Source organism: Meriones unguiculatus, chromosome 12, assembly GCF_030254825.1.
Source record: "Meriones unguiculatus strain TT.TT164.6M chromosome 12, Bangor_MerUng_6.1, whole genome shotgun sequence".
In the NCBI taxonomy this organism is placed as follows: domain Eukaryota; kingdom Metazoa; phylum Chordata; class Mammalia; order Rodentia; family Muridae; genus Meriones; species Meriones unguiculatus.
In genome coordinates, this window is record NC_083360.1 from 64,720,445 (window position 1) to 64,746,768 (window position 26,324).

Sequence of the window (26,324 nt, forward strand, 5' to 3'; positions counted from 1 at the left end):
AATTTCTATTTTGTAGTTACAGAGATCCTTATCTTTTGTTGAGTTTATAAAGTTGGTAAGAACAAATATACAGAGCCATCAGTGAGGAAGCTGTATTTTTTCAGTAGAAGGAATTTGAAGCTCAGAATTTGAAGATTTAATCTTTTTTTTTTAGCATTTTTTTATGTTCACTACTTAAAACAACAACAGTAACTAAACAAAACGACAACACTTTTTCTCCTGCATATTCAGAAAAACGTTTGAATGAGTGACTTCTCTGGGGGCATTGCCTTTGTCTTTAACATTACCTACAAAGCATGTGTGTGTAAATTGTTATTAATAATTTAGTGAGAAATTTTGATGAATAAATGATTTCTATAAATCAGCTTTAGGTACAAAGTGACTCACTGGCAGATCTGGTAGAGGAGTTGAGGAGTGTACCTCAGTGTCCTGCGGAGAGGAAAGGGATCTGAATTCCTCATAAAGTTCCAAACATTGTAAACAGGTGGTGTCAGTATTGGCCTCTTAATAAATAGCAGGCTTCTGGCACAAATCTTTGGACATATGACATAATTACGACCTGTTTGTTTGTTTGTTTATCTTGCCCATCCTAATCTAGCTGTCACTTCCCCCGTTCACTCTGCATTTGTTTCCAGATTCCTTTTACTCACAAAAGCAATTCTCAGATATTTTTTTTTCTGGATTTTAGTCTCTCCCCACATAAAAATGCACGTCTTCCTGACTTAGCACCTTGAACATGGTACTCTGCTGCCTTTTGGCTTCCACAAGTTTTGATGAGAATCCAGCTGCTAATCTTTCTGTGTTTTCATTGCAAAAGTGAATACATATTACATTATTGATTTCAAGAACTGATCTTTTGGAAATCAATCTGGCGCTTTCTCAGACAAGGAGTAGTCCTACTTCAAGATCCAGCTATACCACTCCTAGGCATATATCCAAAATAAACTCAACTATACAACAAGGATATATGCTCAACCACGTTCGTAGCAGCTTTATTCATAATAGCCAGAAACTGGAAACAACCTAGATGTTCCTGAACTGAGGAATGGATACAGAAACTGTGGTACATTTACACAATGGAATACTACTCAGCCATTAGAAACAAGGAAATCATGAAATTTGCAGGCAAATGGTGGGAACTAGAAAAGATCATTCTGAGTGGGGTATGCCAGAAACAGCAATACACACACAGTATATACTCAATTATAAGTGGATATCAGACATATAATATAGAATAAACATACTAAACTCTGTATACCTAAAGAAGCTAAGCAAGAGGGAGGACCCTGGGTAAGATGCTTAATCCTCATTCAAAAAGACAAATGGTATAGACATTGGAAAAGGGAGAAAACAAGGAACAAGAGAGGAGCCTAACCACAGAGGGCCTCTAAAAGTCTCTACCCAGCAGAGTATCAAAGCAGATGCTGAGACTCATAGCCAAACTTTGGGCAGAGTGCAGGGAATCTTGTGAAAGAAGGGGGAGATAAACCTGGAGGGGACAGAAGTTCCACAAGGAGAGCAACAGAACAAAATCAAAACAAAACAACACAACAACAACAACAACAAAAACTAGGCACAGGGCTCTTTTCTGAGACTGATACTCCAACCAAGGACCATGCATGGAGATAACCTAGAACCCCTGCACAGATGTAGCCCATGGGAGCTCAGTCTCCAAGTGGGTACCCTAGTAAAGGGAACAGGAACAAGCTCTGACATGAACTTAGTGGCTGGCTCTTTGATCAACTCCCCCTGAGGGGGGAGCAGCCTTGTCAAGCCACAGAGGAAGACAATGCAGCCATTCTTGATGACACCTGATAGGCTAGGATCAGATGGAAGAGGAGGAGGCCCTACCTTATCAGTGGACTGAGGGAGGGTCATGGGATAAGAAGAGGGAGAGAGGTTGGGATTAGGAGGGGATGAGGAAGGAGGCTACTTCTGGGATACAAAGTGAATAAATTGTAATAAATAAATAAATAGATAAATAAATAAATAATGATCTTTGTTTTCACCTTTTTTACATGTTTGGTGTGGTTCTTGACACTCTCAGACTTGTGTATATCAAATATCTGGAAATGTTTTTGCCAAGTTGAAAGTTGTCACCTTTATTTCTTCTCCTATTCTTTGTGCTCCTTTCTTTTTTCTTAGCTCTTGGATTTGCAGAATAAACATATTCATATATTTAATAATTTCATGTTTCTAAGGCTCATGTTTTTTTAGTTTTTTTTTTCTTCTATTTTATTTGGATTACTTAATCATCAATCTATCATAAGCTATGCCAGATCTCATTTCTGCTACTGTGAATCATCACTTAGTCCTCTTGTGAGGTTTTTTTGTTCTGTTTTGTTTTTGTTATTGTACCTTTTTAATTTAAGAATTTCCATTTGGTTTCTACAAGTTTTGCAATGTTTTATTCATGGCCTCTTATTAATAAAACATTGTCATCATTCATTATTTCCTTGAATTTATTTTTATTGGCAGCCTTTTAAGTCTTTATCTACCGTTTGGGCCCTTCGAGGGAAGTGCTTGCTGTCTAATGATTATTCATTGTTTGATTTTGTTTTGATCATATCTGTTGGTTTTTTTATGCAAGGTACATATAAGTTTGGGCTGGGAAAAAAACCCTTTACACCCACACTTGTATGCTTGTTTATATATGTAATAATAATGATAAAGGAAGAGATCATTGATTGGGGTGGGTAGGAGAAATCAGAGCAGGGGAAGGGCAGGGCAGGAGTAAGGGCAATGTAATGTTTATGTATGAAATTCTTAATGGAAAACATAAAACTATTATTAAGAAAAACAAGAAGTCTCTTTAAAGAAAACCCTAGCATATAGATACATCTCTAGATACTGATTTTCTCATCTGGAAGTTTATTGATGTTTTTTGTTTGATCATTTGTACGTATATATAGCTACTTGGCTAGATGAACTCTATTTTCCAAACAGTATGTAGCATGTGATGTTATTTTGTTCTGTCTTTTCTCTAGTCTTATTTATTAGGAATCGTCTCCAGGTCTGCCTACACCAATTTTTATTTTTTTAGTCAAATTGGTGCTTAAGCTTACCTAGGAAAGTGTGTGTGTGTGTGTGTGTGTGTGTGTGTGTGTGTGTGTGTATGTGTGCATGTGTGTGTGTTCACCTGCACATGCACTTCACAGTTTGGGGAATTCAGTTGGCAAAGCTCTAGTGGCTCAGAGATTTTTCTCTCCAGCCTTTCTTGGCAGATCCAGTGAAGATACACTAGGGTCTTTCATACTAAAAGAAATATGATTTTACTTAATCCCTCTAGGGAGCACCTCTGGGTTAGAGTAGCTTGGTGCTCAGCCAGTATTTGGTCAGAAGAAGTTAAAACTCTATCCCTGGGATAGCAAAGTTTCTCTTTTTACTGATGAGTCACTATGGCTTGAAAATTTTTCATCTCCATTTGCTACTGTTGTGTTTCCTAGAGAGATGTGAACAAAGTCAATTTATCCCAGATAAAGTACCAATTACAAAAAAAAATAATTATTGTTCCCGAGTATATTGGAGTTACTTACAGTAGTGAGGTATTGCTTAAGGAAACACATGACTCACATCATAGGAAATCCAACCCCAGCATGAGTGACAAAGCACACAGGCTGCATTCCTGGATCTTCCTTAACAACTTGCCAGGATTGTGACCAGAGTGAGTCTCTATAATGTTGGGGATGGACTTATGAATCCTGTTAGTTTCAGGAACTTCCTGAGACTTTTAAGTTGTTTAGTTCCTGAGGTGTAATGAGCCTCCCTTAAAGATGGAGTGTTTGAATTCAGGGAAATGTCTATATAGCATTCCATTCATTTCTCTGGTTATTATACTCCCTGCCCCCGGAATGTTCTCTGAGGCTTAGAGGGAATAATGCAGATGTCTGATTAGTTTTCTTCATCTATGTCTGTGTATTGGGCCACTATTCTACAGCAGAAGTAACTTATTCTCAAGAGCATAATGGGATATAAGTCCCTCAAGTACAATATCCATTACAAAAAGAATGTTTTCCTTCATGACCAATTGAGGCTGACAGCAACAGTGATCTATGGACATAGCCTAAATAAACATTTAGAAGGCAAGTTGATAGGACATTAACTGAACAAAACTATGATACTAGCATTGCTACTGGGAACTTTGACCTTTCCAGCTGTTATCTTTTGCTTTGTCTTATAGTACCACATGTGGGTTTCTTTCTGTGGAATGAGGCTTAAATCTAATCAGAAATCAGTTGGTTGGACCTATAATAGTTGTGCCATTATTGGCCTAGTAGACACATTTTGCCTAGAGTGTTGATACTACAGTGTACAGCATCCATAGATGAGTAGGACTCTTGGAAACAGTTCTCGCTTAGTGGCCTACATGTCACCTCTGGCCTTAAGAAATTAACCAGCAGCAAGAAAGCTTCTAGTTTTGCCCTAGTCTGATTTCTCCATGCCTTATAGCTGAAGCATCCAGTATCTTCATCAAGATGATTTTACTATTTAGTTCTGACATGAAGACAGCAGCAGTGACAATAACCTTTATGATTTGGGGAAACTTGGAAACCTTCCTGGCCAACACACTAAAAGGGTGGCAACATATCCATAATCCTGGAATTTGCACCCAGCAAACTTGTGACTCCTAGAAGTACCATTTCCTACTCATGCCATATGTCTTCCTTTAAGCTCTTTAGTTAGTACCTTTTCTGGATTTCATCCTTTAAAAAATAAAAATCTATAAGACATTGAAGGTTTAGCATTTCATAAAGAAACTTTCCTATGGAGGGTAAGCAGTATTTCAGAAAGCCCACCACTGGGTACTCCACCTAAGTACCAGCTGGTTTTATGCAGCTAGAAGGATGCTACAACTGAAATGTTAGCAAGGTTCATACAGTGTGGAAAAATTTCATTACTTTCATTACGTTTTCACGAAAAGGGATATAATGGGTACAGTGACTTATATTCCTTATATGCCCCATCTAGCCCTTTATAATAGTCAGGCACTCCCATGAACTTGCTTTATACTAATATACTGATAATATGGGGCTGCTTTGCTGCCTTATGTTGCTTGATTGGCTGAGGGTCAAGGGCTGTATTCTAGTCTGGCTTACCTGTTGCTGGAGGGAGGCAGCAATCAGTTCTGACAGCACTGTAGTCTTTACCATTCCAGTAGCCACACTTGGCTGCTGGTCTGTGGCTGGGTTCAGTCTCCACCTTCTTATGGGTGAGAAACATACACTGCACAGTCTGAGGGTATGACTGATTGGCTCCTGAGGGCCGAGATTAAAGTTGTGTGTAAGGGTTGAATACCCTATTCAGTATCTTTCTTAACTCTGTGGAAACAGTTCTATCAGGCCTGGTGAACTGTGAATCAGATACCATCTTTCTTATATCCAGTTCTCGAAGTGATACCCACCCTTCCAAAATTGTATTCCAGACCTTGGTATTTATGAGGAATTCAGTGTGATGATATAAGATACAATCATGATTATTGTGCTTCTAAATAGTTGGATTTCTGATAGAACTAAGATTGGAGAAAGTATGGGGAATCAGAAATTTTTTTTTCTAACATTCAGGTGAATCTGTAAATGCTAGGACTACTTTGCATGGTTGTGTGGCAAAACTAGGTAGGTTGAATAGTATATACTGTCTTAATTTTTTTCTTGGTTGCTGTGATTAAATACTATGACAAAACAATGTAGGGAAGGAACTTTTTCTGGTTCACCTGTTTTTCTAGGTTGCACCCTATCACTGGGAGGAAGTTACAGTAGCAAGAGCTTGAGACAGCAATCACAACACATCCATAGCCAATAAACAAGCAGTACATACTCCATCCTAGCAATAAACACTCAAGCTTAGCACCTGCTCTCCCTCTACTTATGCCAAGACTTAGCCATAAAATGGAACACTCATATTTAGGGTGGGTCTCCCCACTTCAGTTAGCCCAATAAAGGAAATCCCTGGGGCAGGAGGATATTCCAGCAAGTCAAAGGCATTTGTCCTGAATTTCATGGGGTAGATGGCAGAAACTACAATTTGTCCTCTGATCTCCACACATGAGCCACTGTGGCATACATCCTCCAAACTAATAAGCAGATAGGCAGACTAATTAATTGGCCAATTAATTAAAAGTTAAGAAGAGAATCCCTTATCAGCAGTTCTGTAGGCCCACCTAATTTAGAGCGTCCGTCATGGAGATTCCCTCCCCATATGATTCTACATGTTGACAACTGAAATTAGCCACCTTATATGGACATACCTGTGATGGGAATTTTATTTCAGGTCAAATATTCTAGAGGAAAGTCACTCAGATGGAACTGTTACACAGAGGGATGTTTATTGCAGAGACGTTATCATCATGGAAAATATAGAGGCAACCTCCTATACTCTGGTAAGGAGACAGAGAAGCACATTTTGCTGTGTAGCAGGTAAAATGAATGACGTGTGCAAATTAACATGTATAAGTTTGATGTGTACAGGTTACTGAAGATACTTACTGTATGATACCATTTGGGTTGGTTAACAAACAAAAGTAAGTTTTCCATTGGCAATATGGGGATCAGAAGACTATGGGTATGGGCCAAGTTTAATTCATGGCTGTTTTTAAAATGCCACAAGAAAATGGTTGTGTTGTTAAAACGGTTGTCCAAAAACCAAAGCATAACACGTGACACACAATATACCTGATCTTTTGTCTTAAAATATTTCTTTTTTCTCTTTACTTAAAAACTGTGGGTCACGTGGTGCAGTGGTACACACCTGTAAGCCCAGCACTCAGGGAGGCAGAGGCAGGTGGATCTCTGAGTTATAGGCCAGCCTGGTCTACAAAGAGAGTCCAGAACAGCCAAGACTACACATAGAAACCCTGTCTCGAAAATCAAAAAACAAAAACAAACAGTTGGACCAGCACCATGTGTTGAAGATGATGTCTTTTTTTCCATTGAATGGTTTTGGCTCCTTTATCAAAAATCAAGTTTCCATAGGTGTGTGGGTTTATTTCTGGGTCTTCTATTTGGTTCCATTGATCCACTATTCTGTTTCTGTGCCAATACCATGCAGTTTTTATTACTATTGCTCTGTAGTACAGCTTGAGATCAGGGATGGGGATACCTCCAGATGATCTGTTGTTGTACAGGATCGTTTTGGAAAAGGAATTCAATGAGAGATGATTGGGTAAAGCACATGTGAATGTGCTTGCATGTATTCTGTGTACACAGTGAAGTAGTAGCTGCATTAAAGATGTGGGAGTTCTGACATATGTCAAAATGTGGATGATGTTGAGGACATTATTCCAAGTGGAATGATTCCGCTGCCCAAACCCAAATACTGTGTGGGTCTATGTAATTTAAGGTAACTGAAATCGTCAGATCCATAGGGGAAGAAAGCTTACTGGGTTTCAGGGGTTCAGAGCAACCAGGTGCATGGAGTGGTGTGGCTGAAGACTGGGGTAAAATTCCAAAGTGTGCAAGTGTGTTTTTTGTGTTGTTTTTATCTTTGCATTTTTCTTACATCCTTTCTTGGTTTGCTGTATTTCAAATATTTGTAAAAATTTCTGAAGAGAGGTCCCAAATATAGACCACTATTATTTGTGGTCTATCAATAGTTTTCTGCTTCTATAAGTAAGTGTTTTGTTTTACATTAAAAAAACAAACCAACAGAAAAAAGCAAACAAACAAATTGTGGGTGTTTGATTGCACATACCCTCAGCCAGGGTCTCCCAGGAAGCCCCAGCATTCCAGGTGTGCCAGCTTCTCCTATGCACTTCATGGGTTCATTCTTAATTCTTGAGAGTTAGAACACCTCAAGGTGACCTTCAACCAAAGAGAACATCAACCAGGCAGATGGCTGCGTAGCTTTGAGCGCATTCAAGGAGCTGTGTGGAGCACTTCTCTACTTGGCTCCCCACAGGAACCTCGTAGGATGGGTGTCACTGCCTAAGAAGGTAACCAGCTCAAGAACACACCCTCTGTGCCTTCGCCCTACCTCTGCTCCTCTCCTTCTGCTCCTCACTCTGCTTGCCAGTACAGCCACCCAGGAAACTGACGCACTCCATCCATGTCTCAGGCTTTGCACTGGAGAACGCCAGAATAAGAACCACCACCGACATCACAGGACAGCAAGGAAGAGGGAATACTTGAACATTTTATTCTTTTACTTAGAGACATCTGCAGCAAGTGTGGCTGACTGTTAATGTTGTTGATAGCGAGGTATACATTTCTAAGCCTGAAATAACACGCTGGATTTCTGTGAGAAACTACTCTTGTCCCTTCATTTTCTTTTGGAAACCTGATACTGGTCATGCAGAAAAGCTGTGCTCATCTGCTCTTGAATAAAATCAATATGCTGTAAGAATAATATGCTGGAGCATTTCTGGACATAGATAGGAAAAGATGGTACCCACAGCAGTCATCAAAGGAGACCTTCCTCCTCTTTCTGTTTGTTCCTGAGTGGAACTGTCTTTCCTTCAGTGGCTGGGCACCTAAAACCTTTTGCTGCACTAAAGATTTTCTTGAATTTGATGACAGATTGAACATGATATTTGAGTTAGAAAATATCATTAAGAGTGGGTGGCCATCTATTTTTTTTAAAAGAGCACAATTTGAAGGAAACTTTAAAACAATTTATCTGGAAATTTTCTTCAGTTTCCAGAAATTGAAATCCCACCACTCAGGGGCTTTATGTGCTCTGAAAAGAGAGGAACCAGAACTGACAAAGATAACATGGAAGAAGAAAAAGCAACAGAATACTTTTAGAGCGTGTTTTCCCCAAGCTTCCTGGGAGAACAGGATGTTTTTATTAACAATCTCAGGGCTTGAGGCATGTAGGACTGCTTCCAGGGAGAAGCCGTATGTTCTTTTCTGCATGCCAGCCTTGTGACAGTCACGACTGTGGTCTCACCAATCACAGCAAAACGCCTTGTGCAGCCTTCAGAGGAGAGCAGCAGTGAGCCCTCTCCCTGATGTAGACTGTTTCTGGGATGCGGGGCTCTGATGTGGCCCAGTAGCTTTGCCTTAAGACTGTCTGGAGTGCTACTGTCAGCACTATACTTTCACTTGTGTTTTCCCCTGCTGTAGGCTAAGTTCTCACCAGTATTTAACGGGGGTGACTTTGCTTGCTTTGAGGTGATGTCTTTGGCTGGGAGTTAGGCTTAGAGTTAGGCTTAGAGTATGCTATTTTATTTTGACTAATAACAAAACTGTTATACTCTCTCAGTACTCACAAGAGGAAGGCCTTGATTCAGATCACAAGAGCTTGCTGGACCTGGCTCCAGCAGCCTCTCCAGCTTCACTTTCATGGCGTCCCCCCCTTTTTTTTTCTCTCGTCTTCTACCGGTCCAGCGCCTTAGAAGAAGCACACTTCCGCCATCTGTTTTCACATGCCTTCTTTTCAGCATCTTCAGTACCTGACACTTAAGGATATCAGTGAACATTCTCAAATGAATGCATGGGAGCCGTTAGTGGTAGAGATGATTAAGGAGGAGAAAAGGTGTCTTGAGATGCATATAAAAAAGACAAGGTGCTAACTGCTCTAACGAATCACTACTTTAAGTCACTTTAAGTGGGCTAAGTCCAGCTTTTCCCCTGATTTCTTGGATTTTATTCCATCCTCATGCCTCTTTTTTTTCCCCCATACACTTACGCCTGTGGTGTTGCACGTTGTATTTACCATGTTAGGATGCAGAATAATGAGTTTTTTTATGGCACTTTCAAACGTATGTGCTGTTGTACCTCGTTTTCATCCAGGCCCCTTCCGCTGGTCCCCTTGTTGGCTCCACCTTCTTGGACACCCTCAATCCTCTTATTAAGGTCTTACTGTTAGAGCATGTGACCAGTGCAGCCACTGGTTAAAATTACCCTGTTTTCTGTAACAACCTCTGGTCCTCAAGCTTTGTCACAAGTAGACAGGATTTAAGGGGAAAGAGAAAGCAAATTCAGTGGTTCGTTGTGAGGCAATGATATCAGGATGAGCTAAATAGAAACAAGAAGATGAAGGAAGAAACAGCAGACTGAATTTGGGCTCGTCATTATTATTATTATTATCATTATTTTTAACATGACTGCCTTGCAATCTTTTGATACTTTGCAAACTAGCTTCATACCCAGGCTTTCTTTCCTAGACTCTGAGAACCCAGTGAGCAAGATCATCAGTGCCTTTCAGGAGCACCAAAGGCACATTTGAATAAACCATTGTGTTAAAAAATAAACAGTCTAACAACTACTGAAGCCAGGCTATAGCTGCACTTAGGGAGGCACAGATGAACCAGTGACTTGCCATTCAGGTAGCATGTACACAGATGGACTCAGGTATTTGCTATTGAAGGTCACCATCGTGGAAGTATCATCAGTCAGTTCTTGTTGGTAACCACGAAAATGTTTACAAGTAAAATTTCAATACAAGTGAATCTGGAAGACAAGTTAAATTTTTTTTTACATAATTTCACATAAAATTTGCATATGGCTTTAGCAAAGCAGATAGACTCTTTACCAGAAAGAAGTTTTTTGAGAAGGAGGTCAGAGGACCTGGACTTCTGAGCTAGCAAAGTTCCTGGCACTTTGAGGGTATTAATTCGACCTGAGTTTTTCTATTTGGTAGGTTTAATCTAAAGGCAATGTGTGTGTGTGTGTGTGTGTGTGTGTGTGTATCTGTCTGTCTGTCTATCTATCTATTTATGTTATTTGTACCAAAAATAACCTTAATCTGAAAGAAGCAATGGAGTCTGGGATGTAACCTGACTTTTATTCTAGCACTTGGGAAGCAGAGGCAGGAGAATTATAAGCGTCCAAAGCCAGCCTGCTCTATTAGCTCCATGCTGGCTAGAGATGTATTGGTGATGCCTTGTTGAAAGAAAGGCAACACATCATTTCCCCTTCAGACCCCTCATATAGTATTATTTCCTTTCCTCCCTTTCTCATCCTTGGTCTACCTCAGCTGTACTGTAAAAAGCACTGCAGTATAGAGAACCATGTCCCCTGCCTTTCTTTACAGAAACAGATCCAGGTGGATATACAGAGGTGGTGGGGAGGGAGTTCTAGTTCAGTCACTTTGCTCATATGATCATGGGTGCTGTCTGAGGTGTGGGCAGACAGGGACTCTGGGAGATGCTATGACAACAGTCTTGAGGAAGATTTTCTTTGCTATAGTAACTGACTTTGTTCTAAAAGCTTTTCATGTGGTTGGATGAAACCTGCCCATGTTGTTAAGGATAATTTCCTTTACTGAACACCTGTAATTGTAGGTTCCTAGCAGCCCATCCTTAGTGACTGATTGAATAGCTAGGCGCTATGTATAACCCAGCTCATTAGCTCAGAGATGGACATCGTAGCTTTACTTGTAAGTTGTGATAGAATCCTGTCTTTTCCAAGCCCACATACTCTGGCCGCATTTTATAGATGAAGAGAAAGTTTCTGGGAATTTTTTATTTTAAAAACTAATTCACAGAAAGGCTACTGTCCCTTAACAAATGAAAGCTCAGATGGACACCCTTCTTGCCTTGTGGGTCAGGCATTGTGTTCTATGTCATTTCATTTGTTAGGCAGATGTAAAACATCAGTGTGCCTTTTCACTTTGTGAGTTCTATATTTTTTTTTCTCAAATGAATTTGTGATGCAGGTTTCAACAGAGTTGAAACAAGCCCTACAGTACCTAATTTTGCTGAAAGTCTTATGAGACTATTTTTGGTAGAACTGTGCTGTGGTAGATGATAGAAAAGACTAAAACACTTCTGCCGGCAGAATAGGAGACACTTTCTCTGGAAAACTGTCTTCTTGAGTTACTCTTTATCTAATGAAGAACTTCATTATGAAGTTTGTAGGGAGGCTGAAAAAGTGCTCTTAAAAATATTCTCATATTATACCTCCTTGACAGTTTTCTTTTTTTGTAAGAGAATTTATTATTATTATTATCATTTATTACAATTTATTCAATTTGTATCCTGGCTGTGTCCCCCTCCCTCATTTCCTCCCAGTCCCACCCTCCCTCCCTCTTCTCCTCCTAGGCTCCTCCCCTAGACCACTGAGAGGGGAGGCCCTCCTCAATCAGTAGAGTCTTTGAGAAGCTATATGTGGTTGGGTCCTGTCCTGCTTCCTGTCTTCTCCTGCTTCTGATGTCTATCATGTTTGTCCTTCTGAATGAGGATTGAACATCTACCCTAGGGCTCTCCTTGTTGTTTAGCTTCTTTAGGACTCTAGAGTTTAGTATGTTTATCCTATATTATATGTGTAATAACCACTTATGAGTGAGTGAGTATATTCCATGTGTGTCTTTCTATTTCTGGGATACCTCACCCAGGATAATCTTTTCTAGTTCCCACCATTTGCCTGCAAATTTCATAGTTTCCTTGGGTTTAATAGCTGAATAGTATTCCATTGTGTAAAAGTACCACAATTTCTGTATCCATTCCTCCATTGAGGGATATCTGGGTTGTTTCCAGATTCTGGCCATTACGAATAGAACTGCTGCAAACATGATTAGAGCAAATGCCCTTGTTGTATACTTGAGCATCTTTTGGATATATGCCTAGGAGTGGTATAGCTGGATCTTGAGGTAGCACTATTCCTAATTTTCTAAGAAAGCACCAGATTGATTTACAAAGTGGTTGTACAAAGTTTATATTACCACCAAGTAATCCAATGATCAAATGGGGTACACAGATCTAAACAGAGAATTCTCTATAGTGGAACGTCAAATGGCAGAGAAACACTCAAAGAAATGTTCAATGTCCTTAGTCTTCAGGGAAATGCAAATCAAAAAGACCGTGAGATTTCACCTCACACCCATCAAAATGGCTAAGATCAAAAACTTAAGTGACAACACATGCTGGAGAGGATATGGAGAAAGGGGAACTCTCCTCCATTGCTCGTGGGAATGTAAAAAAAAAAAAAAAAAGGCTACATGCAAACAAATCTTCAGAAGTAATATTTATGCACCTTCCTGTGAGAAGCTCACTCTACATAAAGCACAAGAAGTAAGTTCACTGGATTCCATAAAAGGGTTCATATATGAGTAATTAGCTCTATCATCGATGAAGAATTTCCACTTGGGGGGATTAGAAGGTTATTACTCTTCACCCCAGTGACCATGGTAGAAAGAGAACATCATACTCAGTTGCTCTCAACCTGTAGATCATGATCCCTTTCCCAGTTGAACAACCCCCTCATGGGTAAACTAAGACCATAGGAAAATGCAAATATTTACATTATGATTCATAAGGGTAGCAAAATTACAGTTATGAATAGCAATGAAAATAATTTTATAATTTTATGGTACCACAATCTGAGGAATTCTACTAAGGGGTCAAAGCATTAGGAAGGCTGAGAACCACAGATATGGATTGATGCTTATGTTTTCTGCATAGAATTTGACAGGGAAGAAGTGAGAATGGGTACGGGGGGTGGGGGGAAGAGACCAAATACTTAGCCTCATCCACACTTCTCTCAAAGGTTTTAGCTGTAGAGATTCAAAGAAAACCAGTCTTTATCCTGTTGAATTTCTTCAGACAAACAAAAATTCTGTTCGTTTATGAAAGTGTTGCAGTGTTCTTCTACTTTGTACTCAGAAACAGAATTTGCTTAAGCTAGAAGATACATAAAAATACTTTTACTTATAAATAAGAAGAATTTAAATGTCTGCATGGCTTTTTTAACTTTTATTAGTTACACTTTATTCACTTTGTATCCCCCCATAAGCCCCTCCCTCCTCCCCTCCCAATCCCATCCTCCCTCCCCCTTCTTCATGCATGCCCCTCCCCAAGTTCACTGATAGGGGACGATCCCCCTCTCCTTCCTTCTGATCTTAGTCTATCAGATCTCATCAGGAGTGGCTGCATTGTCATCTTCTGTGGCCTGGTAAGGCTGCTCCCCCCTCAAGGGGCAGTGATCCAAGAGCAGGCCAATCAGATTATGTCAGAGACAGTCCCTCTTCACATTACTATGGAACCCACTTAGACACTGACTTTTTTTTTTTTTTTTTTTTGAAACATCATAGCATTCCAGTTTAAGGACTGTGGAAAGCTGGTGTGAGACTCCCATTCCATAAACGGAATCTCCCCTGTTTCCCACCACAGTCTGGAACAGCTCAGATCTGCATATAGGAAGCCTGGAGTGAGGAAAGTGCTGCTGCAGGTTGACCTTTCTGACATGCTGTTGTATTCAGAGTTTGTACTAATTGGAGCGAGTGTCCTTAAAGACGTTCAGGGGGCTTAGAGGACCTGCTTCCAGCCTCTGGAATGACACTGTACGGAAAGTGAAACAGGACGGCATGCTATGTGATAGCTACAACAGCTTCTTTGTGAAGAGCTTGTGCCTTAAATAGTGTTATTTGTTTGGTGACATATTTTAATGATATTTACATTTTATTAAAATGCAAATAAGAGCTGAAAGTTCCACCTCTTGTGTGTGTGAGGTTTTTGTTAACTCATCATAACCCTTAAACAACCGTAACTGCAGGAGAGAGCGGCTTCTCCAGCATGTGTTCTTAGGTCAGGGTTTGGTTCAGCCTGCTAAAGAAGATTCATTCTTTAAATCATTATTTTTCTTAACTTTCAGTATTCTCTTCCACATAAACTCTGGTTTAATTTTAAAGTAGGCTAGTGCCAAGTGATGTTGGTCCTCCCTCTCAGGTAAAGAAATTTAGGGGCAGAAATGTTATACATTTGCCATTTTTGCAGCTGAGAGGTCACTTTGCAAGGACTGAAATTTATGTCTCAGATACTTTGAAAATAATTTTCTCAAATGGCTGAAAGGAAGGAAAAAAGGGAGAAATAATGTAATTATATTTTGATTAAAATATAAAACATACAGTCAGTATTCAATAAAAATACCATGCATATTAGTTGTTTGCATTTTCTAATTTTCAGAATCTATTCCTTATAGAAACAAAATATATTTAGAAGGTATCTCTAACTCACAGAGTTTCAGAGCCAATGCTAACTTACATGTAAATGTCTTCCCTTAAGTAATTCTTGCTTGTGTTTTCTTTCTCTTGCCTCTGTTCACTCTGTTAATTACTGTGTCAGACATTTTTAAGTAAAACACACACACTAGGAGTTCTACATTTTCTATATTACAGTTCAATGGGCTAAAGTCCTTTACAATTTTGCCAGTGAAATAGATCTAGTTATTCTTAGGGATGATGAGTCTCATTCAGAGTCCCAACATGTAAAGGAATTTTAATCTGGCAACATGGCTACTCTGGCAAGGGATCACATCCAAAACCCTAGGTCTGTGTGATCCAGCTGGAATAGAGAAACACTTAGTATACAACTTTAATCCCAACTGGGATACAGACATGCCTTCAATACACACCTCTAATCCCAAATAATGCCATCAAAATGAAGATCACACAAAGTGGCTAATCAGAGTAAGATTTGACAGAATGCTTCAGAAACAGGATATGCTCACCTTTCATGAGAACAGACAGGAAAAAGAAGTTCTGTAAGAACAGTGCAGGGAGAGATCAGGGGAATTCATGGAGACAGTACAATAGAGTTTGAGCGTACAGGGCAGTTCAGTGCAGTTCATTTGAGCGCAGCTGAGACTGTACAGTTCAGTTGGTGGAGTTCAGAGGTAATTTTTCCAAGGAGAGCAATTCGGTGAGAAGCTGAGAGAAGCCAGTTTGGATCAGTCAACTTAGAGAGGAGTTGAAAGGAGCCAAACGAGCCAGCCAGCCAGAATTCAGAAAGAACTAGAAAGAATGAGCTTATTCCACAGTAAGTCTCAGAGGCTGAAAACAGTCGAGGCCTAGGTTAGCAGGCAGAGGCTGGAAGCTGAAACCTTAAGGTCTGAGCTGCAGAAGATTAGATTGTTTGGAGACTAGAAACTTTTAGGCCTAGGCCTAGGGATATTTATATAAAAACATTCAGCCTTGTATTCATAAAGCTTGGGCATGGCTCTCATATTGTCCCCTACTCTGAGGAAATAAAAACTGTACTTATATCAAAGAAGTCTGAAAATATACTGCTAGATTGAACAGTCACCAATGATAGAGAAGATAGCTGTGTAAGAGGACATTTTAAACAATATATAGGATTTGAAGGGCAGAAAGGGGAATAGGTACAATTATAAAGCACAGGAAATAAGCACAGCATGGTATATGACAAAGAAACTTGGCTTTGTATGGTAGACAGTGGGAGATAAAGCTGAGCAAAACCAGAATTAGACAGAAGTTAGAACCTAAATAAGAGTATATAGACTGATGTGATTTTTCTTGGTTATGTCTTTGGTAAATGAGATGTAGTGTTGGCCAGGATCACAGCTGCATAGAGAGGATGAAGCCTGGAGGTGACAGGTGGCTGGAGGGCTGATGAGTCATTGCTGCAAAGCAGGTCATCATCGTTTGGGCAAGGGACAACAGTTATTTATTGAAGGTGTCTCTTGTAGCTGATTCCCCTTTACATCATGTTTATTTAGCTGATAGAGAATAGCCTGAAACTCTGTAGACTCATAACTAAGAATGTGATATAGAACTAATTGTTGTTACTAATCAAGAGTGATCAGTCTTACTCATCTCTCTCACGTTCACTGCAGAATTCACATTGCAGTTCACTTTAGCAAATCTTCACCGAGGTCTTCTTAGGGAATACAATCAAGAGAGAGGAGGTTAAGATAATTGGTCTAGACTTTTTTTAATTTATAAGATTATTAGTTTGTCTGGAACACAGTGTATAAGGGAAGTGTAGAGGCAGAGACAGAAGTACAAGCTTCCTGCTACACTAAAGGGGTGGCATTGACCATCATGAACCCTTAATGTTTTGATTTTTAGATGGTTTGGGGAGTTGTATTTGGGTGTTGTTTTATGTTTGTAGGTGTTAAAAATAGAAATATTGGTGATCTTATACTCATCTGTTTGAATTAATAACTTTTTCTTAAATTTTGTTTAAATAATTGAGCAAGTTTTCAAATAACCAGAATGTTAAATAGCATCAGAAACACTAAATATATTACTATTGTGTTATCTCAGTTTTAAGATCCACTTCAGTGAAAAGTGATAGCACAAAATAAGTAGTTACCCCATAATAAGCAAATCAGAGGCCTTCATCATTGGCCATGTGGGCTCAAGAGTCACATTTCCCTCGCTTTGAGCCTTTTTCATGAAACATTACATTTGAATAGCACTTATTCAAATGAAAGGAGATATTTGCCATAATCCTACAGAATGAGTTAACTATTAATTAAGTAGCCTATTATTTACTTCTGTGCTGTCTCTCTCTCTCTCTCTTTCTCTCTCTCTCTCTCTCTCTCTCTCTCTCTCACACACACACACACACACACACACACACACACACACACAGTGACCTGGAAAAATATCACAGAGAATACATGGAAGTTATTTTGAGTAGCTTTTTCCTCTCAGGAATATTAATTGATTAGAAAGTTGTAGATGCTCATAGGTTGGTGCCTAGCCCAGTTGCTATCAGAGAGACTTCAGGCAGCAAGTGATGGGAGAAGATGCGGAGACCCACAGTCAAATGTCAGGCAGAACTCAGGGAGCATTGTGGAAGATGGGGAGGAAGGATTTTAGGAGCCAGAAGGGTCAAGGACACCCACCCCCAGAACACAGCCTACAGAATCAGCTAAGCAGGGCACATAGGGGCTCACAGAGACTTAAATGACAATCATGGAACCTGAATGGCTCTGACCTGGGTCCTCTCCATATATGGTTCTGTGGCATGGTGTTCTTGTGGGACCAGGTAGAATGGGGCTGTACCTGACTCTTTTGCCTACACTTGGGACCCATTTTCTCCTACTGGGTTGCCTTGTCCGGCCTTGATATGAGGGTATGTGCCTGGTCTTACTGTAACCTGTAATGCTGTGTTTGGTTGATATCTCTGGGTGGCCTGATCTTTTTTTGAGGGAGAAAGGAGGCAGAGTGGATCTGGGGGAGAGGGAAGCAGGAGCTGAGCAGTACAGAGAGGGGAAACTGCTGTCAGGATGTCATGTATGAGAGAAGAGGAAATAAAATGTAAAAGTAAAAAATAAAGTTGTGTATCAGCCATCCATTTAGGCCAGCATCAGTATGGAAGTGCTAATTTCATTCACTGCACATGGTGAACCATTTATAGACGCTTAAATGTAGCAGGTTTGGGGGAAAAAAAGAGTAATAATTTTTCCTGAGCTAGTCTAGTCTAGTTATGTTCCCCTTTTTTCTCCACCCATTTTTGGTCATGCTTTGTAAACAAAATAGCTGATGGGGGAACGAGTGAGTTGGCTTCAGTATGAGTTACTCATCACTAGCACACTCCTAAAATCTCACTTGATATCTAGAGTTGACCACTGTGGTACTTAGTGATTGATGGATACAGAAAAAAGGGAAATTAAAACAATTCTTAGTTGCACAATATGTTATTGAAAGCTTGATGTAAATTCTTGTGATTTGGATGAAGATCATGTTTTTCTTTCTTTCTTTCTTTCTTTTTTGAGATAGTCAAAGTCAGAGTATCTCTGAGGTTTCAGAATTCTCTGAAACACGAGAGAGTTTTTGTTTTTTTTCTTGGCTACGAGCTTTTGGTGTCCATTTTGTAAACAAATGAGGATCTGTGAGCTCAGTTATTGGTCACATGGGTCATATATGATGATCCCTGACAAAAATGACATGTTGGATATGGCGGGTTGTTCTAACCCTGGAGTTGTATAGAATGGAGATGGAAATTTATAGTTGCCCAGCAAACATTTCCCTGTTGTTTTGGTCTTAAAGTAGACTAGAGTTTGCTTGCCCAAATTTAGTGGTCAGCTCTATATTTTGAGCAGGGCTGAAATGTGAGCTAAATTACTGTCACCGAGCAAAGGCAGTGATGCAAATTTATCGATATTATTTTCATTAACCTTTCAATCTGACTACAGTTGTATTGATGAAAATTCTGGCCTTTTGAAGTGTTGAAAGGTAAATAAACTGTTGTGAGAAACAAGACTGCCGGGGGCAGATGTGCACTTTGCTGGGAGGTGGAGTTCTCCGCATAAATTGCAGGTTCAGGTGTAGGTTCTTATTGTACTACGTGATTTTTATGACACCTCCATGGACCTTATCTGTGTCATGTTCTAGTCAGCACTGTGTTGCATATGTCACTGCCGGTGGGTGCAGTAAACAGTAGCATAGCACGTGTAATAAGGTCACCTCTTCTGAATATTTTCCTCTTGGCAGAAAGAGAGAAAGAAAGGGTAAGAAATACAGCTCAGGGACCAAGAAGAAATTGCCAGCACTTTCAGGGCCAGGATTTGGAACTACGTCTCCAGAAGTCCCTGCAAGAAACTGTAGCCAGTCTTTGCTTTGCTACTTGTGGGTTCTTTTTCTCACCCTTTATTTCTGCCCCACTCCCCATTTAACCTCCTAAGGTTAGACAAGAGAGGAACAAGACTAGAAAGGAGAGAAGAAATAGGAAAATCCCTGAATCTGATTTTTTTTTCTTTTTCTTTTTTTCTTTGACCTCAGCTAGTACCAAACTGCAGCCAACCTTCCTGAACAACCCCACCTTTCGGGCCCCATTCATCTATGTACCCTCTGAAAAGTTCCAGGCATTCCAAATGTCACACAGTTGCAGAAATTCTCTACAGCTGGCAAAACCATACTTCTGCTAGAGCACGAGGCAAATCATAGTCAGCTACTGCGGACAGTCCGAAGCAGCCCCACATCCCTGCACCTGGGATTAAAATGAAAGCAAATTCTTACGTTTTTTTTTTTTAAAAGAAATCAAAATTCCAGAATTCTCACTATAAGAAACATGAGCCAAGCTCGCTGACATTGTTGTCAAGATAGCTACAAAAAGAGCACAGTGGGATCCTTTGTAAACACTCTAAGCCAAGCAACTCTTTAAGGAAGTAAAAATTCATACTTCATTATCTGTACGTGTGGCATTTGTATAATTCAGTGATGTCTTAGAGGAAAACATCAATCCATCTTTACAACTAGGATGTTTGAAAAAAAAAATCAATATCCCTGTTTGATGAAATTGGTGATTTTTTTCCTGCGATCTTAATCATACATTTTAATTATTATCCTTAATTTGAATCATTATTTCAGAAAAGACTAGAATATCTATTTTATTAATGTGAATTTTGCATGTGAAATCTGATAATTTGCATATGCTAACTGATAAATATGTTTGGTAATGATTGAGTAGCAAGGAAATCCCCACAACATAATTCTATATAGCTTATCGCCTGCCTGTGAGGATATGAAGAGGGATTGTGGAAAGCAAGTCCTTTTATCTGGAGTCATCTGGGCTCATTTCTTCTTTAATAGTTAAATGGATGCTTGTGATTATCTGTTCAATAGCCCATTGAGAAACAGGTTGAACAAGTAGCAATTTTCTACCTAGGAGTATTTTAGATCCATTATGAGAGGGAAATCATTACTGAGTGATGCTGCTGTTCCTCAGGATGTACAAAGGAAAATGCTAGCAATTAGGTAGCTGTAATGTGATTTGTGTAATAGAAAGAGCACTGGGGTTGAAATCAGAAGACGCGGGTTTGAATTTCTGCTTCAGCACCCACCAGCTGCATGGCCTCTGGGAAGTTTCTTAGGCACTCTAATCTACACTGAGCTGCTATGAGAATGGAACCGCCTACCATATCAGGGAATGGTTCTAAAGGTGTTGGAAACTTTTGACATGTTTTTGTAAAGGAAAGAAACTATTTCTAATGATTGTCTCTTGTGCTTATCATCTACAGAAAGTGAGTGAGAAGGTTGGAGGAGCTGAAGGCACCAAGCTGGATGATGACTTCAAAGAGATGGAAAGGGTGAGTCTGCACTTCTTGGCTTCCTGTTAGTATGGGCTTGTCCCCTCTAAGAGGGGAATGTGAGGCTGTGCTGTTCTAGAGTCTCCAGCCATTCTGTTTCTCAAAAAAAACCACGCTGCTTTCGCTGCGTATTTTGAAAGAGAAAACGGAAGGCACCGTGTCCATCCAGAGGATAGAACCACTGTGAAGAAAAATGGTACAGGGCCCTTTTTCTGATAGGTTTTGTCGTCACTTTTCCTAACCAGGGTGATATAGGGCTGGGGCTGAATTTGAGTGAGGAGGAAACAAAAAAGGAGAAAATGGAGAATGATTTCTCAAACCTTGTGGGATATTTGGAGTATCTCTCTGATCACAGTGGACTTTCCTATTAGGATGGTCCCTGTCAGAAGCAAGTCAGAGTGTTGTAAGCCTGTGACACACAAAAACACATTTCATTTAAGCATTGTTAAAGCATTTTGCCTCTGCGCACTATTATAACAAAATATTTTTCTTTATATTCAAGTTGTGACTCTCAGAAGATTTTTCTGGGCCCAATATTTTTACTGGTCTATCTCATTTCCTGTGGGCTGCTTTACTACATTTCTGATGAGTAAACAGGATGCCTTTTGGTGCTTCCTATCTTTTCAGGTTTCCTCCTAAAGAGTTCATGGATAAACTAAAAATTACTTGCTTCGGGTATCTGTGGTATAGCATTATAGATAAGGTGTGTAATATTCACAGTCTAAAGGGGAGGACAAAGGAGGTATATAATGTGCCCTTATAAGGCTAACAAGCTTGGTACTAGAGGCTCCAGGCATAGAGGAAGCACATTCATACAGGGTAGCCAGCAAAGGCTTTACCGACTTTCCGGTGAAACCAGGGAGCGTGAACAAGAGTGGGGAACCTAGTCTGATTCTAGTAATGGAAAGACCATAGCAGCAAACAGGGAGAAGAGTGGAGCTCCTTAAAAGATGAGGCCCAAATGCCCAGCTGTTGTGAAGTGCTACTGGACAGTTTGGGCCTGTCCATTGTTCTACCTCAGTTCCTTACCTTGGCTTGACTAATGGCTGCCATTGCTGATATTCTACAATAGAGTTCTGAGTCTTGTCCAGAAGCCCTGAAATGGAACCTCACATACTCAATACCTGGCAGCTACTTTCCCCAATTGAAGTCAAAGTTTGTCTTTATTCCCCATCTCCAGAGGGTTGTAAATACCTCTTGATCTTTAATCGAAGCTGGTAAACACCAGCTTTCATGGTGGTAGAAAGAGGAGCCTGCCCATTCCTTGTCAAGTCCATTTCTCCAGACAAACACACATCCTCAGGACAAAAGCTTCACTTCCTCGGGAGAACTTAGGGATCTATTCATTTGCATCAACCTGTGGCTACTTGCTCAGTCCTCCTGGACTTACCTGTTCTTTCACTGCTCTTGATAGCATATGTCGTGTGCTGCATGCCTAAGAGCCACATCACTGTGGAGGCAAGTAGTTGAGGTGGACAGGTGTCAGGGAGTTAGTCCTGCATCCCGAATCTACCCAGACTAAAGCTGATAAATAAGGTACCTGACTGTCAGGCTGAGACAAGCCAGCTCTTTGTGTCTTAAATGACATGAAAAAGCAACTACAAGGAAATGTGGAGAATGGAGTTTCGTCACTGAGCAACTAATTAGATCTTTGGAGACTTTTATTTTTCTGTGAAATCGCACCAGTCTTACAAACTAATTAAAATGAGAGTATCTTGCCAAGATTTTACTTTAGGCAAATATCAAAAGACTTCCCTCTGGTCAGAAGACAAGATTTATGTTCCTTACTTCATCAAAAGTCTCTGGAGTATATATTTCAATTCTAGATACCCTTGTAATAAAGCAAACTTCTGACTGAAGAACCTCCCTGTGTTCCTGCATTTGGGTTTTTCTCTAAGTACATTCAGATATTTAGATTTCAGTACAGTGTGGGAATTGTTCCATTTGAATGTATTGCGAACGTCTTTTGTTTTATTGAGTGTGTTAGGAGGGAGACTGTTTCCACAGTCACTGAAGAGTGCTTGCTGTGGTTTCAGAACCTCAAGCCCTCCATGTTCCTGTTAATAAGCCAGGTACTCATAAAAACTATTTCAACTCAGTGTCTCCAAGCCACTGTGTTACCTTTTCGCCAGTGGTTTTCTGCTTTTCAGATGTTTGAGGTGGAGAAAGCTTTATTTAGCTGTACCCTCAGAGGTGCAATTAGACAACAATATGAAATACATTAAATGTCTGCAGCAAGCAGCCCTCCGGGGAGAGAGGTGGCTGTTGCTGGAAGTTCTCCCTAGGCTCGGCCTATCTGGTCTGCCCCTGAGAGGCTGTGCCGTCCCAGCCTGTCTGGCTTTCACAGCCTCCACTCCCCTAGCTGATGGCTTGAGGCCTTTGGCTGAGTTGTCACCACAGGACCCTTCCCCTTGATGATAATTCTCTTTCTTTTAAGTGCCTTCCATAGAATTGTTTTCATTTTAACTGTAAATATTTCCATTGCTTATCAATTTCATTGAATATAGCCTAAACTCCTTTCTGTGATCCAGATTCTGGGCAATTTTTATTTTATTTTATTTTTTATATAAAGCTGCAGGTTTTTGCTATTCTTACTGTTAATAGAAGATTCTGGAATCTGGGGAACTTCTGGTTCCTTCTTAAATTTCCATCAGTTGTTACAGTTATACTGATTGGGGGACAGTTTTGATGAGTTGGTATATAGCCGTATTCATTAATTCACTTGGAAATATGTAAATACATCCATGTGTCAGACATTGTACGTGAGGCCCAGGCCCTCAAAGAGATTTCAATTTAGGTTGGGTAAAAACAGGAATATAAATAGATACCAAATAAGACATAGTGCTAAGTGCCCTGAGAGGATTTCTTTGGAAGACACCAGAGAGGGCTAAACACTGGGTTCTTAGAGCAGTGGAAACCTTTAGAAGAGAAACTACCGAGCTGAATCTTCAAATCTTCTCTTTTGCTGCATATGAGTAACATGCAGAGCTTTCAGTCAAGGGGGATGGCACCTTTCTGCTACCTGAAAAGCATCTTGGGAAGTTCTTTGTTTAAGTCACAGAAGGCTCTGGGGCTAGAAACATGGAAATAAGCTCTTTAAATAAAAATAGAATTCCTAAGGTGGAAAGGCAAGATGTTGAGAAAAAAAAAGTTGCCATTCCAATTGAGTGTAAGAGGGCATGGATTGTCTCAGAGTACGGTGTGGTGTCCGTGGTCATTAACCCCATTTATCTCGTCCCATCTCTAGTGGGAGCTCTAGGATTCGTGAGTAGAAACCACCTGGCTCACTTTAAGAGAGAACTTCTGTTTAGCAAAGTTGTCCCTTTGAAAATGCCACAGACCTGTTAAAGGTTAAATCCGCAGCCCCCGGCCTTCCTGTGAGGCATGCTGCTCATTGCTCGAGTTTTGTGGCAGTAATTCTCTACTAATTATGTCCCTGTTTAAGAGACACCACTATTGGATTCCAGTGATATGTCTCACATGGGAGAGAAGAGAGGAACATTGCAGCCAGTTTGCTCAGAATGCCTTCTCTGAGTAGGCTTCCGGTCCACCATGATACTGAGGGTGTCTCTTTCTTAGAGCAGTATTGAAGGATACATAGGTCACTGGCCTAAGACACTCTCTTGCTGGTGTAAGCTAGATAAAGGGCTTCAGTCACAAACAACCTGAGCTTTAAATATCCTTCTGCTCTGTTGGAACTTCCATGGAGAAAGGCTTCCTCTCAGTTACATGCGTAGAGTGTGTTTCCAAGCTGTACTTGGAACAGGGGAATGCAAAAGAAGACGAGCAACATTAAAATTAATATATTACAGTAATCAGAGCCTAAACCGTTCTTCATCTTCAAAATGCAATTTGTCAGTCAACCTTTCTGAATACATGATTTCTGCTTTAAAGCAGGCAGTTTGGAGATGGCTGTTCACTCTCCCAGAGTCAGCAGGGAGCAATTAAAAATACCACTGTTGGATCAACCTGTGTCTCTCTGCCAGACAGGCTTCCCCAGGATGCTGCTTTTATCATGTCCCTGTGTCCTATTTAGTTAGCTGTTCTCTTTCAGCACTTGAAGTTTGTGTGCGCACATTCTTATTATTTTTTTTTCAATGCAGTTTATTCAGGAACCTTGAACAATCATCTGACCCTGGGGAAAGCCAGCCCACAGCTTAAATAGCCTCTGGGTAGCCAACCCCAGCATGCCATGTGGGCAATGCAGATAGGTCCACATACACGGAAGCAAGCCAGATCCTCAGCCTTAGCCAAATATGGAGTTGTTTGTGACAGAGAGCACTCACCATCGGGAAGGTGGAAGGCGGAAACCAGCTCCATCTTTAAGGCACGGCATTACACAGCTCTCTACAGTTCCCTGTTTTTGTTTTAGACACATCAAGCAAGAGTAGAGGTCTGATCTCTGATATTAGAAATAAATTGGGACTTTGTACAGATGTTCATTTAGGTGTCATCCACCCAAAGAGCATCAGACCCGTCCAATGCCTATTTCTCAGAGGCAGGACCTGGGGCATCAACCCGCATGCAATCAGACATGCTCTTCTCTGGGTCGAAAGCAGCTGACCCTGAGTGCAGTGCTTAGCCTTGCTTCCTGAGCGTAACATTTTAGCTCCCATGCTTGGGGAGACTGTCCTGGTTCAATGGCTGTAAAGGCCTGAATGGTCATGGCTACATTACGCTGTTGTGAGACGCTAATCTTGCATATATACCACAGGCAAACCAAGGAGACCAACACCAGAAGGCCTGCTAATGCTCCCATGCCCGCCCATTCCTTCAGATGATTCATGGCTGCAGCAATCCATGATGATAATCCTGTGGCTAGTCCTGCGTCCACTCTGGTAGAATTTACTGTGACAATGGCCACTCTCAGCTGCTCCATCGTAGTATCGAATTCTTTAGTCCAATTACCTAAAATATAGCTAGACAATTGTTTAGACAGATTTGCAGCACAGGAAAAATTCTCATATTGTATGCTAGTGACTCAAAGTCCAGCATACTTCCATTGACAGCCAAGTTGAGCGATTTTCCATAGGGTATCAATTTGCTCCTGCATGAGGTCAATCCTCTGATTGAACATCATCAAGCCTCCTTTTAGTTGAGCATTAATTTCTTTTTGTACATCTAAGGCATGAGCTACATTGGCTAAAAGATTATTCAGGGTCTGAGCAGTCTGCACAGTATGACTCATGGCTAATGCCACGGTGGTAGCTCCAACAGCCGCCAATGAGATGGCAGTAACAATGGCGGCTGTAATTCCAAGATCCCTTTTCTGTCTGAAGAGAGTCATAGCGTGAGGGGCATCAATGGGCACAGGCACCCAGTGAGGCATGCGAGTAACCAGGGCATACCTAAATTCACTAGCATTCCAACATTGGGCAAAAAAGCAAGTATCATTACCACAATTACTTGGCTCTATCTGGCTAATAATGAATAAAAATGGGGGATATAAACAAACAGGTGTGGGCTTATAGGAAATATTATGAGAAGCCTTAGCCCCCTCGTTGGAACATCCTGCATCAGTTCTAGAACTAGCAGTGGTGGTGTCCAAGGTCTGAGTAGGTTCAGGAGACCATTGCCCCCAGGGGCAAGACGTGCTCCATGTAAATTGAC

The 26,324-nt window shown here is 40.5% G+C and overlaps 1 protein-coding gene across 1 annotated transcript in view; it reads left to right on the top strand.

The window, feature by feature from the left end:
* Positions 1-26,324, top strand: part of Sh3gl2 (SH3 domain containing GRB2 like 2, endophilin A1) — a 189,378-nt gene that overhangs the window by 122,053 nt on the left and 41,001 nt on the right. The window contains exon 2 of the mRNA XM_060365804.1: positions 20,646-20,714. Coding sequence (XP_060221787.1) covers positions 20,646-20,714 — 69 coding nt within the window. The remainder of the gene's footprint in view (positions 1-20,645; positions 20,715-26,324) is intronic.